The following is a 21,976-nucleotide window of genomic DNA, read 5'->3' as shown; positions in this document are numbered from 1 at the left end:
CACATTATGATTATTGAATAATTATGACTCGATTTTGGAAATACACTCCCGTTAGAAGAACATCATCAAACAAAGGCCTAATATGTTCTGAAATGCCAATATCCCATCACATTCATTAACTATTAGTCCACGGGTGAATAAAGGAAATCCATTCCCTTTTCAACTATCTCTCTACAGCCACAAGCAACATACACACAAGAGTATGAGTTCGACATGGATCCTTTAGATTCTTAAAAAGGAACACAGTTAAAAATGACCTTAAATTTAACTCATACATTAATTTTTATTATAGTCATAAACCCCAACAAACAATTATATATAGAATAGAAACTGCATTCGAATTAAATTCACAACAAGGTACACCAGCAGCAGCAGCAATGAAGTCATGGAATTACAACAATAATAATAAAAAAATAATAATCACACATACAATACAAGAATTGCCGTGTGGTTAATTTACAAAAGAACCTCAAAGAATTGAAAAGAACCAATCATGGAACCATACACAAACCCCATAAAACTAAAAAAGACCGAACAAGACGGAGAACCCCAACAAGATGAGCCACACAATGTGCACCAAAAGGAGAGCCTGTCCAGGAATCGGTGCCGATCCCCCATTCCCCTCTACACAGGGACCTATTCTCTCAACCTCCACGCCGGCACACGCTGCCTCATGGCAACCGCACCAGTACGTTACGCCGTCCTCGCCGCAAACCGGTTTGGCGACGAAGCACTTAACGGGGCACGTCGGCGTCGGCGTCGTTAGCATGCACAATTTCAGCGGTTGTGTCGCCATCGAAACGGGTAGAATCATGCAAAGTGCAACGACGATGATCGCGGCGGCGAGGAACCGGTGGCGAGAGGGTGGGAATGTCCACATGGTTATTGTTGGAGATGGCGAGCCGCGAGAGCTCGCCGTGCTAGATTTGAGGACTCTGTAAGAGGGGAAGTTTTGGGATTTGGAGGATTGGGAGAATGGGAGGTTTCGGAATTGAAATTGGATTGAACCCTAATATAGGAATTTGGGGTTTTGTTTTCCGTGTTAGCGAGGAAAAAGGGAAGGTATAACGGGAAACAAATAATCTTTGGCTTTGCGTCGTTGTCGGAGAACATGTATTGGTATTTACACCTAATTTAGGAAAAAATTTGGAAAATGAGATTGTTTTTGTAGGGAAGACTTCCGGAACGTGAAAATAGTATGCATGTTACTTTCTACACCCTATATATATTTTTTATATTATTTTTGTTTTTATTTTTAAACACATTAAATCATTTTTGGAAACATAATTTTCAGAAGATACTCACTCACTTTTTTTTCAGTAGACACTCTCACCTTCTCCTTTATTTAAAAGAAATAATTTTTCAAAAAGTTTGATAGTGTTCAAGGAGATAAATTGACAGGGTGGAGGAAGTAACACCCAACTAGTATATTGCTTTGGGAAAAAGTTCTTAAAAATAATATTTGTTATAAAATAAAGGTAATAAGAGAGAAGAAGGAGATGAAGAATAGAGAATGAGAAAGTAGGGAATAACTTCTATTTGTATGTGTGTCTTATTACTAATAGGACGAGTCCCTATTTATAGATCCAACATGATAATCCAGAAAAGATATAAATCAAATAGTTAATATAAAATATTACATCAAGAGTAATGAATTAATGAATTATATAAGTATCAATCGTATCAATTATATGAATAATTATATCTATCAAACCAATGGACGATCATTAATTCATAACACTCCCCCTTGGGTATCCATTGATAAAAGAATGTGTCTGGTTAAAACTTTACTAGAAAAACCCCGTTGCGATAAAAAGAGTACATCATTCTATATAATTTTGTTCTTTACATCTTCTAATTCTCCCCCTCATGTAAACTTACATCATCAACAGGACAGAGTTCAATCTTGTGAACCAATTGCTCAAAAGTTTTCCTTGGCAAAGACTTTGTAAATAAATCTGCTAGATTTTCACATGAGCGAATCTTTTGGATCTCTACATCACAATTTCTTTGAAGATCATGAGTGAAAAAGAATTTTGGAAGAATATGTTTTGTTATGTCTCCTTTAATATATTCTTCTTTCAATTGAGCAATGCATGCACTATTGTCTTTATATATGGTTGTTGGATTTCATTTTTTCCAAGGATAAACCACAAGTTTGTCCACATGTTGAATTATAGACCTTAACCAAACACATTCACGACTTACCTCATGTAATGCTAAGATTTTTGCATGATTTGACGATGTTGCTGTTATTGTTTGTTTCACAGATCGCCATGAAATCGTTGTGCCACCACATGTGAACAAATATCCTATTTGTGATCGACCATTATAAGGATCTGATAAATAACCTACATATGCATAACCCATTAGATCTAATTTTGAATCATTTGAGTAAAATAAGCCCATATTCATAGTGTCCCTAAGGTAACAAAGTATTTGTTTTACTCCATTCCAATGTCTTCTTGTAGGTGAAGAACTATATCTTGTTAACAAATTTATAGCAAATGCTATATCAGGTTGAGTATAATTAGCAAGATACATTAGTGCTCCTATAGCACTAAGATATGGTACTTTAGGACCAAATAATTCTTCATATTTTTCTTGAGGTCTAGAAGGGTCTTTATCAACATCTAATGACTTCACCACCATTGGAGTGCATAATGAATGTGATTTGTCCATACAGAACTTTTTAAGCACTTTCATTATATAAGCTTTTTGATGTGCAAAAACACCTTTATTTAAATACTCAATTTGTAATCCTAAACAAAACTTTGTCCTTCCAAGATCCTTCATCTCAAATTCTTTCTATAAATAATCAATTGCCTTTGTGAGCTCAGTAGGAGTTCAAACTATGTTTAGGTCATCTACATAAACAACAATTATGACAAATTCATTATCGGATCTTTTCATATAAATACAATGACAAATAGGATCATTTTTATACCATTCCTTTAACAAGTACTCACTAAGACGGTTATACCACATACGTCCTGATTGTTTCAATCCATAAAGGGACTTATTCAATTTAATTGAATAATCCTCTTTAGAATTTGTTTTGTTAGGCAAATTAAATCCTTCAGGGAGTTTCATATAAATATCATTCTCCAAAGAGTCATATAAATAGGCTGTAACAACATCCATGAGGTGTAAATTCAGACCTTCTTGTGCAACAAGGCTAATTAAATATCTAAATGTTGTTGCATCCAACACTGGAGAATATGTCTCCTCAAAATCAATACCAGGTCTTTGTGAAAAACCTTGAGCAACTAACCGTGCTTTATATCTAACAATTTAACCATTCTCATTTCGTTTTTGTACAAAAACCCATCTGTACCTAATAGGTTTTACACCCTTAGGTATGCGAACTACAGGTCCAAAGACCTTTCGTTTAGCAAGCGAATCTAATTCTGCTTGAATTGCATCTTTCCATTTTGGCCAATCATTTCTTTGTTGAAAATCGTCAATTATCATTGGTTCTTGATCCTCATTGTCAGTTATAACATCCTTTGCTACATTATATGCAAAAGCCTCGTCAATATTGACTTTATTTCGGTTCCATATTTTATGATTCATGACATAATTTATCGAGATCTCATCATTTTCAACAATTTCAAGTATCTGAGGTTCTTCTGGAACCGAATCATTAATTATGTCAAAAGAATCTTTTGGGACTTTTACCCCCTCGACTAGGCCATCTTGCCTTTTTCCCTTTTTCTCATTCGATGATTTTTATCTTTGGAACTGACATGATTACCACGCTTTAGCCGTGTTTGAGATTCATTTGCTATATTAGATTGTCCAACAGGAATATCAATTCTGATTGGAGCATTAACAACAAGTATATGCGACTTAGTTACCCTTTTGGTGTCAGTAAAAACATATGGTAATTGGTTAGCCAATTTTTGTAAATGAATTATCCGTTGAATTTAAAGTGAGAAAATAGATCAAAAGAAAAAGAATTTAAAACTTTAAGAGAAGAACTCAATATGATAAGTAAAATTTTCCAAAACAAAATTCAAGAACATAATTAGAGATTTGAAAAAGATCAAGAAGTTGATAAAAACTTTAAAAAAGAATTCAAAAAGTTTAAGAAAATAAAATTCAAGAAAAGAAAAATAAGTAAAGAAAGTGTAAAAATAAGTAATTCAGGAAGTTAATGAAAATGAAGAGTTTAAAAAAAATTAAGAAAAGTGAGAAAATAGAATTGAAGAAAAAGAATTTAGAAACTTTAAGAGAAGAACTCAATATGATGATTAAAATTTTACAAAACGAAATTCAAGAACATAATTAGAGTTAAAAAGAATCAAGAAGTTGATAACAACTTTAAAAAAGAATTCATAAAGTTTAAGAATATAAAATTCAAAAAAAGAAAAAATAAATAAAGAAAGTGTAAAATAAGTAATTCAAGAAGTTAATGAAAATGAAGAGTTTAAAAAAATTACGAAAAGTGAGAAAATAGAATTTAAAAACTTTAAGACAAGAACTCAATATGATGAGCAAAATTTTACAAAAACAATTTCAAGAACATAATTAGAGATTTGAAAAGAATCAAGAAGTTGATAACAACTTTAAAAAAGATTTCAAAAAGTTTAAGAAATTAAAATTCAAGAAAATAAAAGTAAAGAAAGTGTAAAAATAAGTAATTCAAGACGTTAATGAAAATGAAGAGTTTAAAAAAATTAGGAAAAGTGAGAAAATAGATTTCAAGAAAAAGAATTTAAAAACTTTAAGAGAAGAACTGATTATGAAGATTAAAATTTTACAAAAACAAATTCAAGAACATAATTAGAGATTTGAATAGGATCAAGAAGTTGATAAGAACTTTAAAAAAGAATTCAAAAATATTAAGAAAATAAAAGTAAAGAAAGTGTAAAAATAAGTAATTCAAGACGTTAATGAAAATGAAGAGTTTAAAAAAATTAGAAAAAGTGAGAAAATAGATTTCAAGAAAAAGAATTTAAAAACTTTAAGAGAAGAACTAATTATGAAGAGTAAAATTTTACAAAAACAAATTCAAGAACATAATTAGAGATTTGAAAATGATCAAGAAGTTGATAAGAACTTTAAAAAAGAATTCAAAAAATTAAGAAAATAAAATTCAAGAAAAGAAAAATAAGTAAAGAAAGTGTAAAAATAAGTAATTCAAGAAGTTAATCAAAATGAGAAGTTTTAAAAAAATAAAGAAAAATGAGAAAATAGAATTCAAGAAAAAGAACTTAAAAGCTTTAAGAGAAGAACTCAATATGATGAGTAAAATTTTACAAAAACAAATTCAAGAACATAATTAGAGATTTGAAAATGATCAAGAAGTTGATAACAACTTTAAAAAAGAATTCAAAAAGTTTAATATAATAAAATTCAAGGAAATAAAAATAAGTAAAGAAAGTTTAAAAATAAGTAATTCAAGAAGTTAATCAAAATGAAGAGTTTAAAAATTTAAGAAAAGTGAGAAAATAGAATTCTAGAAAAAGAATTTAGAAACTTTAAGAGAAGAACTCAATATGATATGTAAAAGTTTAAAAAAATAAAATTAAAAAATAAGTAAAGAAAGTGTAGAAATAAGTAATTCAATAAATTAATGAAAATGAAGAGTTTAAAAAATTAAGAAAAGTGAGAAAATAGAATTTAAGAAAAAGAATTTAAAAACTTTGAAAGAAGAATTCAATATGATGATTAAAATTTTAAAAAACAAAATTAAAGAATATAATTAAAGTGAAAACTTTAAAAAGAATTAAGAAGTTCAAAACAAAATTCAAGAACATAATTAAATGAAGGGTCATATCTTTCATTTAAATTTTTCCACATTACAAAAGGGTCTTTTGTTGTAAGGTATTCAATTTTCAACCCTTCATGAAGATGACGACGAAGGAAAATCATAGTTTTAGCTTTATCTTGTTGAGATGCTTTATTTCCTTCTTTGATAGCATCATCAAGACCTATTGCATCTACATGAATTTCAGCATCTAAAATCCATGATAAATAATTCTTCTCCGAAATATAAAGGGCCGTAAATTTAAGCTTTGTAAGATTTGACATGTTTTAGAACTAGCACAGAAAATATTAATATAATCAAATTTCATGTACGAAATTACTGAAATCAAATAATAATAATAATAATAATACGACAGAAGAAAAAAAAATCAAACAATTATCATCACAAAAAAAAATATAAGATAAAGTTTGTGAATGAGAAAAAATTAGGAAGAACCTCGATTGAAGAATGTAGAGCGCTGTCCTTAAGGAGATAAAAAAATATGCCTTCACGCTCATTTGGATAACCCCTCGTGTTGATAACATGTTATAAGAGATAAAGGTAATAAGAGATAAAAGAAGGAGATGAATAATAGAGAATGAGAGAGTAGAGAACAACTTCTGTTTGCATTTCTGTCTTATTACTGATAAGACGAGTCCTATTTACAGATACAACATGATAACCCAGAAATGATATAAATCAAATAGTTAATACAAAATATTACATAAAGAATAATGAATTATATGAGTATCAATCGTGTCAAGTACACAATGGACGACCATTAATTCATAACACTCCCCTTAGGTATCCATTGATAAAAGAATATGTCTCGTTAAAACCTTACTAGGAAAAAACCCTTTGGGATAAAAAAAGGAAAAAAATTACATCATTCTATATAATATTGTTCTTTACATCTTTTATTTCTTTCCCTTTTCCCTCCTGTAAACTTACATCATCAACATGAAGTCCAATCTTGTGAACCAATTGCTCAAAAGTTCTCCTTGGCAAAGACTTTGTAAATAAATCTGCTAGGTTTTCACATGAACAAATATTTTGGATCTTTACATCACCATTTCTTTGAAGATCATGAGTGAAAAACAATTTTGGAAGAATATGTTTTGTTATGTCTCCTTTAATACATCCTTCTTTCAATTGAGAAATGCATGCACTATTGTCTTCATATATGGTTGTTGGTTTCATATTTTTCAAGGATAAACCACAAGTTTGTCGCACATGTTGAATTATAGACCTTAACCAAACACATTCACGACTTGTCTCATCGCCATGAAATTGTTGTGCTACCACATGTGAACAGATATGAGGATCTGATAAATAACCTGTATCTGCATAACCCATTAGATCTAGTGATTGACCATTATGCGGATTTGATAAAGAACCTGTATCTGCATAACCCATTAGATCTAGTGATCGACCATTATGCGGATTTGATAAATAACCTGTATCTGCATAACCCATTAGATCTAATTTTGAATCATTTGGGTAAAATAAGCTCATATTCATAGTGTCCTTAAGGTAACATACTATTTGTTTTACTCCATTCTAATGTATCTTGTTATAGCTGAAGAACTATATCTTGCTAACAAATTTACAGCAACTATATCAGATAGAGTATAATTAACAAGATATATTAGTACTCTTATAGCACTAAGATAGGGTACTTCAGCACCAAGTAGTTTTTCATTTTATTTACTTTTAAGATCTAAATAGATCTTTATCAATATCTAATGATCTCACCATCATTAAAGTGTATAATGAATATGATTTATCCGTATAGAATTTTTAAGTACTTTTATTATATAAACTTCATGATGTAAAAAAGATCATTGTTTAAATAACAATGATAAAAATAATAACAAAAAAAATAATCACACATACAGTACAAGAATTGCCGTGTCGTTAATTTACAAAAGAACCTCAAAGAATTGAAAAGAACCAATCATGGAACCATACACAAACCCCATAAAACTAAAAAAGACCGAACAAGACGGAGAACCCCAACAAGATGAGCCACACAATGTGCACCAAAAGGAGAGCCTGTCCAGGAATCGGTGCCGATCCCCCATTCCCCTCTACACAGGGACCTATTCTCTCAACCTCCACGCCGGCGCACGCTGCCTCATCGCAACCGCACCAGTACGTTACGCCGTCCTCGCCGCAAACCGGGTTGGCGACGAAGCACTTAACGGGGCACGTCGGCGTCGGCGTCGTTAGGATGCACAATTTCAGCGGTTGTGTCGCATTCGAAACGGGTAGAATCATGCAAAGTGCAACGACGATGATCGCGGCGGCGAGGAACCGGTGGCGAGAGGGTGGGAATGTCCACATGGTTATTGTTGGAGATGGCGAGCCGCGAGAGCTCGCCGTGCTAGATTTGAGGACTCTGTAAGAGGGGAAGTTTTGGGATTTGGAGGATTGGGAGAATGGGAGGTTTCGGAATTGAAATTGGATTGAACCCTAATATAGGAATTTGGGGTTTTGTTTTCCGTGTTAGCGAGGAATAAGGGAAGGTATAACGGGAAACAAATAAACTTGGCTTTGCGTCGTTGTCGGAGAACACGTATTGGTATTTACACCTAATTTAGGAAAGAATTTTGGAAAATGAAATTGTTATTGTAGGGAAGACTTCCGGAACATGAAAATAGTATGCATGTTGCTTTCTCCACCCTATCATTTTTTTTTTCACTTCTTTTATATTTCCAAAAAGTTTGATAGTGTGCAAGAAGATAAATGGACAGGGTGGACGAGACACCCAACTAGTATATTGCTTTGGGAAAAAGTTCCATAAAAATTAATATTTTTATTTTAAAAAATTGTACTGTAGTTTATATTTATTTTATATGAAATAATTTTACGTAAAATTTAAATTCAATAATGTGATTTAAATTTTTAAAAATATATACCTAATTATTACTTTTTATTTAAATTTATTTCATTTTTATTTTTTTAATATTTTAAATTAGGGCAAAGTTAGTCTAATTTAGGGTTGAGCCAAACAAAAAATTGACTGGATCTCTCCCATGTAATTTTTGTTAAGTGATCTAGTAAGTCGGACCGAGTCAAGCCTATGTGTTTGACAACTCAAAGTGTAATGTTTATTTTGACATGGTGTATTTTTCGGTTTTTGATTTGGAAAATGTTTATTTTACTGAGTCATGATGTGGTCGTATAATATTTGGTGTAGGTTACAGTAACAAGTGTATCGTATTTATTTATATATTTTATCGTTTTGGGTTGGTCATACGTTGTTTGTTATCTTTTTTGTCGTATGAAGGAAATATTGAAGAAAGAGAGGAGATTAAAGAGGGTGTAGTTGTTGAGGGAAACTAAGATGTTACTGCAAAAGGATGGGAAGATATGAGGTTGCAGCTAATGATGAGGTTGTTGATAGTGTCCTCACTCATGTATCCATTCACAAGTAACCAATGAGGAAGAAAATACGTCATTCATAAATTTCAAATGTGTAAGCTAATTGACTTGCTGGGAAAGGAGAACAAGTAATCCTTGTGGCCCTACTAATATTTCGTTAAGAAAACTTATCAATCCAAACCACACAACAGGAGTAACGTCTACACCAGCAAGAGGAGGAATCACTTTGCGGGTAGGAATGAGGAGTGGCTCAGTGGGAGCATAGGCTATTACATATGGAAATTTTCCCACTGGAAGTTTTGGGTACCAAGACATCACTATTCTCAAGATAAAGAGAAAACCAAACACCGAGAGGAAGGGACCTAGGAACCCAATCGCCAACTTTGCAGTTGCAGGGTCCAGATCAGCAAGAACTAATCTTGTCACCAGATCTTTGGAACCATGTGAAGTTTCTGGTATGCTCAGCTTCAGAGTTTTTAAGAGCAGATCTGAATTAAGAGATACCTTCGTGGTAGCTGCATCCAATAGTGATGATATTGCTATGCCTGCAGATTCTCCAACTTCTGTGTATTGTGAGCAACATTCCACGACTGGAGAATTGCCATTTCTTTTAGTGGGATACTTTGAACTTTTCTGCAACGATTAGAATCTTAAAATTAGGCTGACATAACATGATATTTTTTTTGCAGAGTGGAAGAAAATACATGTGTTTCAAATGGAAAGGCGATCATTGAAATCTTGACACACATTCAAATCTAGCCAGTAATATAAACCGCCATTAGCTTCAATTAAGAGTCACAATCGGTAGATACCCTTATATTTTCAACCAATTGACTCCAAACAGAAGAAACTACCCAACATCTGGATCCTCTAATAGCTTGAAATAAACTTATATTTTCCCACTTAATCCTAAATACTGGAAACATCCATTCAATAAGCTAATGCAATGGGTATTCGATTGACATTCCAATTTTCTTCACTGACAGTAATAAAACGTGCCGTAAACTGTATAAAGCATAAAAGTGTGCAAAAGAGAAATGGCCCCGCAGTAAACTGATCCACGTTATGATTATTGAATAAGTATGACCCAATGTTGGAAATACTCTCATGTTGGTACAGCATCATCAAACAAAAGCGTAATATGTTCAATCTTGTCCTTTGAACTGTAAAAATCAAACACTCTTGTTATCATTACTGAATAATTATGATCCAATTTTGGAAATATCTTACGTTGGTAGAGCATCACCAAACAAAGGCCTAATATGTTTAATGGTGTCCTTTGAACTTAAGAAAACAAATTCCTCACTGCGCACCTTCAAAGTAATAACAAGATAACATAGAGCAATTTCAAGGCAGGCTTCTTTCCAAACACTTCAAAATATATCAATAATAAGTGAAGGACCCCGGTTACATGACTATTTGTTGCTACCAATCAGCATCTCAATATGCAAAACCAATCTATCATAAGTGAGATACCAATATCCTATCACATGGCTTCTCTTCTGGTTCTTCCCACAAAATGGTTTAGGCCTAACAACCTTATAAAACTGGCTTGTAGGTGAGGATTACTCGCACTTATAGGTACTATCTCCAGATGGTGTTGGATTTCAAGTAAAACATATATATCTACACCTCAATTTCATCCACTTTTGATATCATTTAAAACAATCATATTTGGCAACAGGATCCTTAAATTAGTACTGCCATAATGGATGAATTCTAAGGCGTAGAGTATTGCAGCCATTTGAACCATATTTGTTCTGTTCATGCTATATTATCCTGAAAACACTATCTACTGAATGTTCATAACAAATATTATTTGTCCCTTATTTTTCATACCATTCCTAGTGAACTCAATTAGTATCATTCATATTGCACCACAAATCTATCCCTAAAGGATCTTTGCCAACACCACAAATTCATATTGCATCAATTTGTATCCCTTATTTGTAGCACAATTGGAACAGCCCAGTCTCCAAGATTACAAGGCCACGATGATGGTGTGGGTTTAGCATCCACTAACCCACCTATCCCTCTCCTTGCCTCAGGCACTTGCACTTCAATGTACCAACTAACGAAGGGCTTCTACTCATTCTAGATTCTTGACTTTGATTGAAGCTAAACATTGTTTTATTTATTTGGTAACTATGCAGAGATAAAGAAAAACCACTTGAACTCGCTACCTATCCCTCCTGCCCTTCTATTATTACCACCAAACTGATCTTATATCTATCATCTCACAATATAATATATGTGTGCACGATTACTTCAACATTGAAAGTGATATAGAAGGAACTTTCAATTTAATACATTGTCCTCAAATTGCAACGCTAAACTGAATTCCCAAATTGTAGAAACTCAAAAGGGATTTGAGCTCTCAGAGACAACATCAATGTAAACACCCACTTTTCCTTCCAATTATTTTACATTTGGGTTCTTTTATTTTATTTCAGTGTCATGTTTAGGTATAGTACAGCATAGGGGATGAAGGGATATTGTTATAATAAGAAATATAAAGAACTTATTTAATTATTTACAATTGTTCAGACAATAAAACCACTGTTCTGCAGGTTCTACAACTCCCCTGAAATCCTGGGCATGACTGTTTTTTTTTTTTTTAAGGATTCAAGAAAACAGAGGTCAAATGAAATCAAAACGGTAACAATAATATAAGAATTCCAAGCTAGCTCTTTCACACATGGCATTTCCTCTCTCTTCGGCAAAGCCATCAAAATCACTAAATCATTTCTAAATACTATACAGAAGGAAATATGAAAATGAATTGAAGTAACAAACTCAGAAAAATCTCAAATTGGTATGCCAAACATAGCCAATGAAGCATTCCCAAGATAAATTTAAGATAGTAATGCTTACCCAGACGCCAAAGCGAAAATTGTTTGGTTTGAATATTGAAGGTTTGCATTGCCGTCCTACAAAATTGGAAAATTGAAACAACAAAAGGTGTGAAGCGGATTTTCGTAGAATGAAAAGCATACGAGAGTTGAATACTTACCACTGATTCCAGCATGAACATGAATAGTGTTCAGACTCAGAAGATAAGATTGCGTTGCCATTGTGGCTCGCTGGAACCTACTAAAAATAAATCCACCAATTTATATTTCTCAGTTTTTAAGCCACGTATTCACCCCTAATGCTTTATTTTTACTCCATTTACTACCCTTAAAAAAAAGGTTTATTTTTTATTTAAATAAAACTAAAATTAATTTTAAAAAATGTAAATAAAATATATTTTTCTAATACGTTTCTTTTTGACTCGATCATACGGTGGATACGGTGGATAGAGTATTTTTCATTTTAAAATAAGAGATTTATTAATATAAGAAAAGTTTAATTCGTATGTGCACTAAGAATAAAGTTTTAAAATATTAATAATTAATGAAAAAAACGTGATTGATGTAGCAGCATTGAAAATAATTATGACGAACACATTGTACATAATAATTTACATTAGATAACAATATAACATTATTTATTTAGTCGTATTTAAATACAAGTTTACTTGTGAAAATGTTAACACTTCTGTTTGAAAAATTATTTATATAAATTACTTCTTTATTACTTTTCCACGAAAAATTTGTCTTCTCTGCGTGCTTGAAAAAAATATTGATAAAGTTACTGGAATAAAACAGATTTTAAAATTGTTTAAATGTTTTTATTACAAAAACAAAGTTAATAACATTGAATCTAAATCAACAAAATCAATTCTTCAATCTAAAACCAAACGTTATTTACCTAAAACCACTTTCCATAGAAACTAATTTTATCTCATTAATCAGGTAAGTGGTTGATAATAATAAACATTTCCATTAAACATCCAAGCAAAACAACAATTATTGCACTAGTTTTTTATTTTTTATTTTTTATTTTTTTAAAGACAATAATATTCCAATCAGACACATTTTAAATCAGCTCACTGATCTGTTACAACTTAGTCTCACTTTTTTGCTGTCTTACATCACTCACTGATCTCTTCCCCTGGCATTGACCGAAAATGGCGGAGACTCTTATCCAGATCGGCATTGTTGGCTGCGCAGACATAGCCAGGAAGGTCTCCCGCGCCATCAATCTCGCCCCCAACGCCGCCATTTGCGCTGTCTCCAGCCGCTCACACGAAAAGGCCGCCGCGTTCGCCGCCGCCAACGGCCTCCCTCTCTCGGCCAAAGTGTACGGCTCGTACGAGGCCATTCTGGAGGATCCTGAGGTGGACGCCGTGTACATGCCACTCCCCACTAGTCTCCATCTGAAGTGGGCCGTGCTAGCGGCCCAGAACAAGAAACACTTGCTACTGGAAAAGCCCGTGGCCCTCGACGTGGCCCAATTCGACCATATTCTGGAGGCCTGCGAATCGAGTGGGGTGCAGTTCATGGATAATACAATGTGGGTCCATAACCCCAGGACTGCGGCCATGGCCAACTTCCTCAACGATGCGCAGCGTTTTGGTAACCTCAAATCGGTATCATTCCGTTCCTTATTCTTTCATAACTGCGTTGCAATGCAACTGCTTTTTTTTTTTTCACTTTCTTCAATTCTATTTTAGTAATCTTCCTGGTTGGAAAAATGGTTAGAGACTTTTATAACAAGGATTTTACTAAGAATCAATGTTTTTATGATTCAGCGAGTGAGTGAGGGACTGAATAATGGAACTTTTCTGGATATTTTTGGTCGGGGAATTCAGAGAAAAATAGATCTTTTATTAGAAGGTGGAGAATCAGTGTGGTGTTGTTGAGATGTATGTTTTGACAGATTGATGAGCAGTGTTGTGTTGTTCGTTGTACAGGTTCGCACTTGCTTCACATCTGCAGCGGATTCAGATTATCTGAGCAGAAACATTCGTGTAAAGCCTGATCTTGATGCTCTTGGTGCTCTTGGTGATCACGGGTGGTACTGCATTAGAGCAATTCTGTTGGCTGCCAACTATGAATTGCCTAAAACAGCGGTTGCTTCATATGAACCTGTGCTCAACAAAGATGGTGTGATTTTAGAATGTGGAGCTTCTCTGTACTGGGAAGATGGGAAAGTAGCAACCTTCCATTGCTCTTTCTTGGCAAACTTAACAATGGACATAACAGCTATTGGGACAAGAGGAACTCTACATGTGCATGACTTCATCATCCCTTATCATGAAAAGGAGGCGTCATTTCTTGCTGGTACAGAAACTAACTTTGATGATCTTGTCACAGGCTGGGCTAAACAGCCAATAAAGCATACGATAAACACTGATCTCCCTCAGGAAGCGCTTTTGGTTAGAGAATTTGCTCGCTTGGTGGCAGAAATCAAATTCAAAAACTCTAAGCCTGAAAAGAAGTGGCCAACAATTAGTAGGAAAACCCAACTGGTATTGGATGCTGTTAAGGCTTCCATTCAGAGGGGTTTTGAGCCTGTTCAGATTCAGGAGTGAACAAGTCTCCACTGAATCTGGTTCTGTACCTTGCTGAAGTGAGCTTCTCTGTTGTGCATTCCAAATAAAATTCCATCATGCATTTGTGAGCTGTTCATTTCTGTAGCATAACCTTTCTGATTATTAATTTCATTTCGTTGGAGAATGGTAATTGTGGGAACTTCAGTGATGACCAGGCTCGTACAACAATCTATGTATGCAGTTACTTTTCACAAGATTTTCGATCATTGAGATCCTCCAAAAATTGAAATCCCACAAATCTGTCGCAAGTTTTCATTTATTTTAGAGGTGGAGGAGTTCAGTTTTCATGTCAGAAAAAAGTGGTCAAGAAATTTTTTATGTTAAGCCAATGGTTGGGATAACTATTCCTTGGTATTTATCTTCAAATAACTAGTTAGGTTATTTTCAAAGTAAAGATCATTCCATGAGGTTTATCGTGTCAGTTTCAAGATTTTTTTTTTTTATAACTTCTGCTCTAATATAATGGTTTTATACCTTTAAATATGTTTGTGTACCTTTTGCTATAATATAAGAACTTTGAATCGTTTAATTATGTTATTAACGTTTCAAATTGTTGGCATTATTTTTTCATCTGCAAATATACATTTATTTCTTAAGAATGCCGATTTTGAGCGGATTGTGCTTCCATATTTTAATAAGATCGTGAGCTTACCTGAGTCACCATAAAAATGGATTCAGTCCACTGAAAATCCAACTCATCTGTGATGAGTTAGATAGACTTACCAATCCAAATATAAAATAAAAAAAAAAAAAAAAACTTAATAATTAGGTTGAATCAGGTGAACTTTTTTGATAACTCTCATTTTTACTATCAATAATACTAAAATTAAATTATTGAAGTGAGTGATTATAATTAAATTTAAAGTTAAATATATTTTTATAATCAAATTATTATAAAAATTTAATTTTATTCATGAATTACATTATAAATATAAAAGTTATATAGAACAATTTTTCTTGGTACGTGAACTATATTTCTCTAGACGATCATATAATATCTAATATTTATATAAATTTAATAAAATGTAATATTAAATTTTAAATATTTTTTATTTTTATTTTTCAAGTTAAAGTTTCTAGAAAAATGTGGAACTCTTTAATTAGTGTTGGTACAATTATTTTTTAAGATTTAATTTTAATACAACTAACTTTATACAAATGACAATTATTTATAAATAGATGCCAATTTGTAACCATACAAACTTTTTAACATTTAATTATATTTAATTTTAAAATTTTTAATACACGAGTAATTCAATCAATTTTAGATATACTAATATACACAACTTTTTTTATTCTACTATATCAATGAAATTAATCTCAATTCATTTACTTATTTATTTTCACTTTTTCTTAATTCAAAAAACTCTACTACAGCCTTACTCTTCACTTTCTAACTAAGACAAATAACACATTAATTTATAACTCCTAAAAAAATTTAGTGTTGTCTCTTTCTTTTCCAAACAAATAATAAACTAATCTATAACATATCATGTCACAGATTATGTTTATTGGTTCATTGTGGTGGACATACAATTGGTTGAATGATTGAATAGAAAGTGGTGTGGAGGCATATAATTGCAATTAATGGGCATCTATGATTGACAAAGTGTTAATGTGGTTATTAGAAAAATACACTTTTATATTTGAAAAACAAAAGAGAAAAAAAAAAGTAAAATAATGGATGCAGGAAGATATAAAATGTTAACAATTTAAAATAAGTGATAAACATTTACCATCACATGATTATATAAAATAATTCATTAACAATTTAAAATAAGTTTAAGATATTTCCAATCATGTTTTGGTAAGGTTTAGGTAAGGTAGTGAAAACGGGTCAATAATCCATCTCAGTAAGTCTGCCTTTTATAAATTTATACATAGAAAGTTAGGAATACATCCCTTTCAGTAATTTGAAATTTGATTTTAACTTCTTAATCTATATTACATGACAATACTAAATGAAGTCTAGAAAGCAATAGCTATCATATTCGAATCCATTCGTAAAATACCCCACTTTTATCTTTATATTCTTCTACTTAAATGTCATGTTCTCATAAAAATCAAAGGGAATGATGAAATACAAAATTACACAAAGGTCAAGTAATGCACGATAGTCGATATTGGGTGAGTTATTGTTATTTTTTCACGCACAAAAAAAGAGGACCAACCATCATTGTTCATATAGTCTCAATTAAATACATAATAATAAAAATAATCACTACATGAACACACTGTATATTGAGTTCATTTCAATTTTTTTTCTATTAAATATAATAATTATTTTAATTAATTAGCCTATTACTATATCAGGAATAACAACGTTTTAAATCATTTATATCACGATGGAGGAGGAAGATACTTCAATCAACATATCAACATAGTACAAAGCATCTATTATGACAATACTATCTTAAGAAAGAATTATGACTTATATTAGAAAACAAAAAATTAAGGATAATTAAATATACAAAGAAACTTTAAAACGGAAGTCTTCAAATCTTAGGTCCATGAAAACTTGAATCTATACAAATACTATAAATAGTCATTCTTTATGAATTATGTTACTGGTTCATTTCATTACAATTGTATTATTTGTGACGTATAATTAACTTGAAAATCAAAAATATCTTAGCAAACTCTCTAATTAAGAACCAACCAAACCTAAAGAAAACACACATGAAAATACTCAAAAACACGTTATAAAGAAATGATATCGATATTTATAAAAACATCTTCCAAACTAGTTTCAATTTCATTGATATTTCATTTTATTAAAAAATACAAGAAAATGAGATTTATTAAAAAGTAATAACATTAAATATTTATTTAAAATATAAAAATTTTGAATAATATAATATTAAAATGTAAATATATATTTGAATACTATAAAAAGATATGATGAGTATAATTTAGCCTCGTATAAAATATGCAAATTTTCTTTCATTTTTCCTTCACAATAAAATAATAATACATAAACGCTTAGCAATATACAAATTAGTATATGCTTATATCAATTGTTATTTATAACTCTCTTACAACTCATATATTTATATATAGGATATAACCTGACAGAACATGGACCAAGTAGGTTTGAATCACGTCGGGAAGAAAAAACCAACAAATTTTACCATGGACCATTTCATCTTCCTGCTACTCCTCACACTATTCCTCATCACCAGCCAGTTCATTCTCAACCGCCGCGTTAAAAAAAACCAACCCCCCGGTCCAACCGGCTTCCCCATAATCGGAAACCTCCACCAACTGGGCCCCAAACCACACTGCGCCCTCTCCTCTCTGGCCCAAACCTACGGCCCAATCATGTCCCTCCGTCTGGGTTCGGTTACCGTGGCCGTGGCCTCTTCTCCAGCCGTGGCCCAAGAAATCCTCCAAAAGAACGACCAAACCTTCGCCAACCGCCCCATCCCAGAATCCGTGGCGGCCCAGCCCAACGTGGGCGACACCCTAGCCTGGGCCCCCGCCGACTCACGGTGGCGCAACCGCCGCCGCGTCTGCACCACCCAGATTTTTTCCGCCCAACGCCTGGACCTGCTACAGCACCTCCGACACCGCAAAGTACAGGAACTAGTTCAGCACCTTCGGAAACAAGCTTGGAATGGAAAAGGTGTTGCGATTGGAGATCTGGCATTCGCGACGATGCTGAACCTGGTATCGAACACGGTGTTTTCGGAGGATTTGGTAGACCCGGAGTTCGAGAGTGCAGGGGAGTTCAAGGAGCTGGTGTGGAGGATCATGGAGGACGCAGGGAGGGTTAACCTCTCAGACTACTTTCCTCTGCTGAAGCCGTTTGACTTGCAAGGCGTTAAGCGACATGTGGCGGTTTCATACGTCAGGTTGCATGATATTTTTGACACCATCATTCGGAAACGTGTTGCGGAAAGAGAGGGTCCTCGTGTCGCCAAGGGGGATTTCTTGGATGTGTTGCTTGATCAGTGTGAACCAGGTCAGCCGTCCGATTTCACCGTTCAAAGCATCAAGCCGTTGATTCTGGTACCACCGTTCCTTTTCTATCATTAACTTTTTATTTTAACTAGAGTGAAGTATATTTTTATTCTTAAATTCATAATTGGTATTGAAATTCTTTTATATTTTAAATTTTATATGTTTTTATTTTTAATTTTAAAAAATAAATGAATATAATATTTTAATTAAGTAATTTATTATTTTTTGTGTTAGATGATATTTCATAATATATCAAATAGTTTAACTAATTTAAATGTTATTCTAAAATATCATTTAACATAAGGAAAACCTTAATCAAAAAGAATATATTTATTTATTTATTTTAAGTTTTTTTACTAAAATAATTAGACTAAAAACATTAATGAACCCTAAACATTAAATGTGTTTTTCCTTTTGTGGTATTGTAGAAGTTTATTTATTTATTTATTGTGATTGAGATATAATATCTGAGTCTAATTATCTTTATATGAAGTTTTATGTAAAACTTAGATTTATAATTTAATTTAATATAAATAGATTCTAAATTTAGTTTATAAATTTAAATATTGTCATCTTCTTGTAATTCTAGAGTTGTTATTCGAACGGACCGTATTTATTAACTAAAAGGTAATATATAAGCATCTCGTCAAAGGTTTTTTTGAAAAAATCCTTTGAAACTACTGTTCACTTTGTACACCCATATACAAATGTGATTAATAATATTATTGGAAAAGTAATATTGATAACTATAAAAGTGAAAACACGGTTAAAAGATTTCTTGTTGTGTTCATGGTGGATATTGGTTATCATATTTTTCGTGTAATGTGTGTAGAAATGAATCTGAAAAAACAAGTAGAGTTGGTGGCTTGTTTTCATCTATTGTTTGGAGTAATGTGCGTGGGCTGAACCTGTAAAAACGTGTAGGGTTGGGGGAAGGACTAAGGAGCGTAGTAGGCTAACTGTATGGTGTTTTTAGAGTTGAATAATATACAGGAAAATGATATTTTAACTCATTTTTTTTATCCATTTTTAACCTATCACTTTTATCATCTTTAGATCATTTATTTTAATTTTTTGTAATGATGTGATGTGATAATCTAAAAGTGATGAGAATGATGAATTAAAAATGGATAAAAAAAGTGGATTAATATCATGATCCTAATATATATGAGAAGCACAAGTTTTATGTTTGTTTCAAATAAACAATTAAAGTTTAGTTTAAATGTTTGTCCAAAGTTCTTTTTCCAGTACAAGTACGGTACGATTTTAAAAAATTAACGTGCATGGATAAGTGTTAATGGAGTGTGAGGATGTTGGTTATTGGAAGCAGGATTTGTTCATTGCGGGGAGTGACACATCAGGATCAACAACAGAGTGGGCGATGGCAGAGCTTGTACGGAACCCAGAAGTAATGCAGAAAGCAAGAGAGGAACTGAACGAAGTGATAGGGTCCTCCAACGTTGAAATAACAGAATCAGACATCCCTAGACTTCCGTACATGGAAGCAATAGTGAAAGAAACCCTTCGGCTTCATCCACCGGTGCCCCTTCTCTTGCCCTACGTTGCAGGACATGATGTTGAAGTTAGTGGGTACACCATTCGTAAAGGGAACCAAGTCCTCATCAACGCATGGTCCATTGGGAGGAACCCCCAGTTTTGGGATGAACCATTATCGTTTAAGCCCGAAAGGTTTCTGCGATCTAACATAGATTTCAAAGGCAGGGATTTCGCGTATTTGCCTTTTGGTGGTGGCAGGAGAATTTGCCCTGGCTTGCCACTCGCTAATCGGATGATTACTTTGATGTTGGCTGCGCTTGTGCACTCTTTTCGATGGGAGCTTCCTCACGGTGTCACTCCTCACACCCTTGACATGACTGAGCAGTATGGAATCACCTTGAAGAAGCTTTCTCCTCTTTATGCAATTCCCATACCACTCTGAAATTCCCTGTAAATTAAGCTTAAGGTCAATGTAATAAGTTTCGTGATTGATATTTACTTGTGTTCTTAGAATTTCTTCCGACTTCAAATTTTTAGAAAAATATCATCTGACAACTATAATTTTTCTTTTTCCAAATAATTTTGTACTTACACTTTCCTAATTCACTTCAAAAAAAACTACCCTATTTATAATTTTCACCAAATTATAATGGTCAGATATCAATTATAATTAAAAGAGTTTAAGAGGTTTTTTTATTTTATTTGGGAGTTGGTTTGAGGTGGAAATTGTAAATATGGGTTAGATTTTTTTTTTGTGTGTAAAATATGATGAAATCATTAGGAAGCATAACCATTTTATAGGTGAAAAGAAAAAAAAAAAAACAAAGTCGTTATGAGTCAATGTTATGAGTCAATGTCATGAGTCATGACGATTTCAGTATATCAGAAAAAGTTATCATGAATCTTGACGACTTCATTTTTTTGATACACTACATTGAAATTGTCATAACTCACGACGACTTTGATTTTTTTTTTAAAAAAAAGGGGAAAAAGCGACTTGTATCATGATGACTTCAGCATTGATGTCGTCTACACTTCTGATGACTTCACCCTGTTTTATAAAAAAAAAATAAGTCAAACGATTCATATTTACATATTCAATTTCAAACCAACTCTGAAATACAAAAAAGTCAGTTTAAGAACTACACCAATCCTAAAATATCTACAATGATAAATATTTTCCTTTTGCTGCTTCTTTTAATAACTTTTCTAGAGATTGAGTATCATCTTGTTCGTTCAGGATCCAACTTCATTTATGAAGATGGATAAGACATCTCAAAGTTGACCTCAAGTCTATGAATCTAAGAATTTGGGACTAAGTTTATCTTGGTACTAGTTGATATTTTATTCAGATATTTTGCACGGAAAATATAGTTTTGGTCAGTGAATTATTATATTTTTGTGACTACTTTGTCTATAAATTAAAAATTAACTCTCATAATTAAGGAAAATTATTTTTTGGTCTGAGTGTTTTAATGTTTATTTTTTGTTTCGATAAAAATACTAAAAAATGTGATTCCTAACGGTCTTGCCATAATCTAACAATAATTATTTAAAAACTCTTTAACAATAAAATATTATATTAAATTGAAGTTATATAAAATTAGAACTTTTATATATGAAAATATGACCCATTAATTTTGTGTGAACAATATAACAATTTTACTATTAATTTATTTTTTAGTTTTTGTTATATATAATTATATTAAAAATGTAAAAAAATTATATTAACGAAAAAGAGAAAAAAAACAACCATTTAGATTAATTAGTGATTACTAATTAAAAAAAATTAACGTAGGATATAAATTGTTCGTATAAAAGATCTAACATTCTATTACAAAATAAGTTAAAGACTTAAAGTTTGTATCACAACCAAACTATTACCGTCAGAAGGAAATCTTAGACAATAACATTCTATTTAAATGGAAAAATAA

General features: G+C 32.3%; 5 protein-coding genes across 6 annotated transcripts; 2 read left to right on the top strand and 3 right to left on the bottom strand.

Moving 5' to 3' along the window:
* Positions 1-297: 297 nt before the first annotated feature.
* On the bottom strand, positions 298-1,155 carry LOC114190171. Its single transcript, XM_028078964.1, has one exon. The coding sequence runs from the start codon at positions 878-880 to the stop codon at positions 521-523; it is 360 nt and encodes a 119-aa protein (XP_027934765.1). The 5' UTR covers positions 881-1,155; the 3' UTR covers positions 298-520.
* Positions 1,156-7,582: 6,427 nt separating this feature from the next.
* On the bottom strand, positions 7,583-8,427 carry LOC114189884. Its single transcript, XM_028078605.1, has one exon. The coding sequence runs from the start codon at positions 8,099-8,101 to the stop codon at positions 7,742-7,744; it is 360 nt and encodes a 119-aa protein (XP_027934406.1). The 5' UTR covers positions 8,102-8,427; the 3' UTR covers positions 7,583-7,741.
* Positions 8,428-9,192: 765 nt separating this feature from the next.
* LOC114189883 (protein COFACTOR ASSEMBLY OF COMPLEX C SUBUNIT B CCB3, chloroplastic) lies at positions 9,193-12,237 on the bottom strand. The gene is made up of 3 exons (XM_028078604.1): positions 12,156-12,237; positions 12,017-12,072; positions 9,193-9,775 (listed from the first exon to the last, which is right to left on the bottom strand). The coding sequence occupies exons 1-3, from the start codon at positions 12,214-12,216 to the stop codon at positions 9,242-9,244; spliced, it is 651 nt and encodes a 216-aa protein (XP_027934405.1). The 5' UTR covers positions 12,217-12,237; the 3' UTR covers positions 9,193-9,241.
* An 839-nt stretch (positions 12,238-13,076) lies between these two features.
* Positions 13,077-14,814, top strand: LOC114190046 (uncharacterized oxidoreductase At4g09670-like). Its single transcript, XM_028078802.1, has 2 exons — positions 13,077-13,616; positions 13,941-14,814. Exons 1-2 carry the CDS (start codon positions 13,155-13,157, stop codon positions 14,559-14,561), a joined length of 1,083 nt encoding a protein of 360 aa, XP_027934603.1. The 5' UTR covers positions 13,077-13,154; the 3' UTR covers positions 14,562-14,814.
* Positions 14,815-17,658: 2,844 nt separating this feature from the next.
* Positions 17,659-20,597, top strand: LOC114192251 (geraniol 8-hydroxylase-like). Of its 2 annotated transcripts, none has more exons than XM_028081912.1 (2): positions 17,659-18,593; positions 19,876-20,597. In XM_028081912.1, exons 1-2 carry the CDS (start codon positions 17,661-17,663, stop codon positions 20,482-20,484), a joined length of 1,542 nt encoding a protein of 513 aa, XP_027937713.1. In that variant the 5' UTR covers positions 17,659-17,660; the 3' UTR covers positions 20,485-20,597. The 2 variants fall into 2 exon arrangements, with proteins under 2 accessions (XP_027937713.1, XP_027937712.1); XM_028081911.1 differs by having other exon boundaries at positions 19,873-20,597.
* Positions 20,598-21,976: the final 1,379 nt, after the last annotated feature.

This window comes from Vigna unguiculata, chromosome 7 (genome assembly GCF_004118075.2).
Source record: "Vigna unguiculata cultivar IT97K-499-35 chromosome 7, ASM411807v1, whole genome shotgun sequence".
NCBI lineage: Eukaryota > Viridiplantae > Streptophyta > Magnoliopsida > Fabales > Fabaceae > Vigna > Vigna unguiculata.
This window is presented reverse-complemented; position numbering and strand designations above follow the sequence as displayed.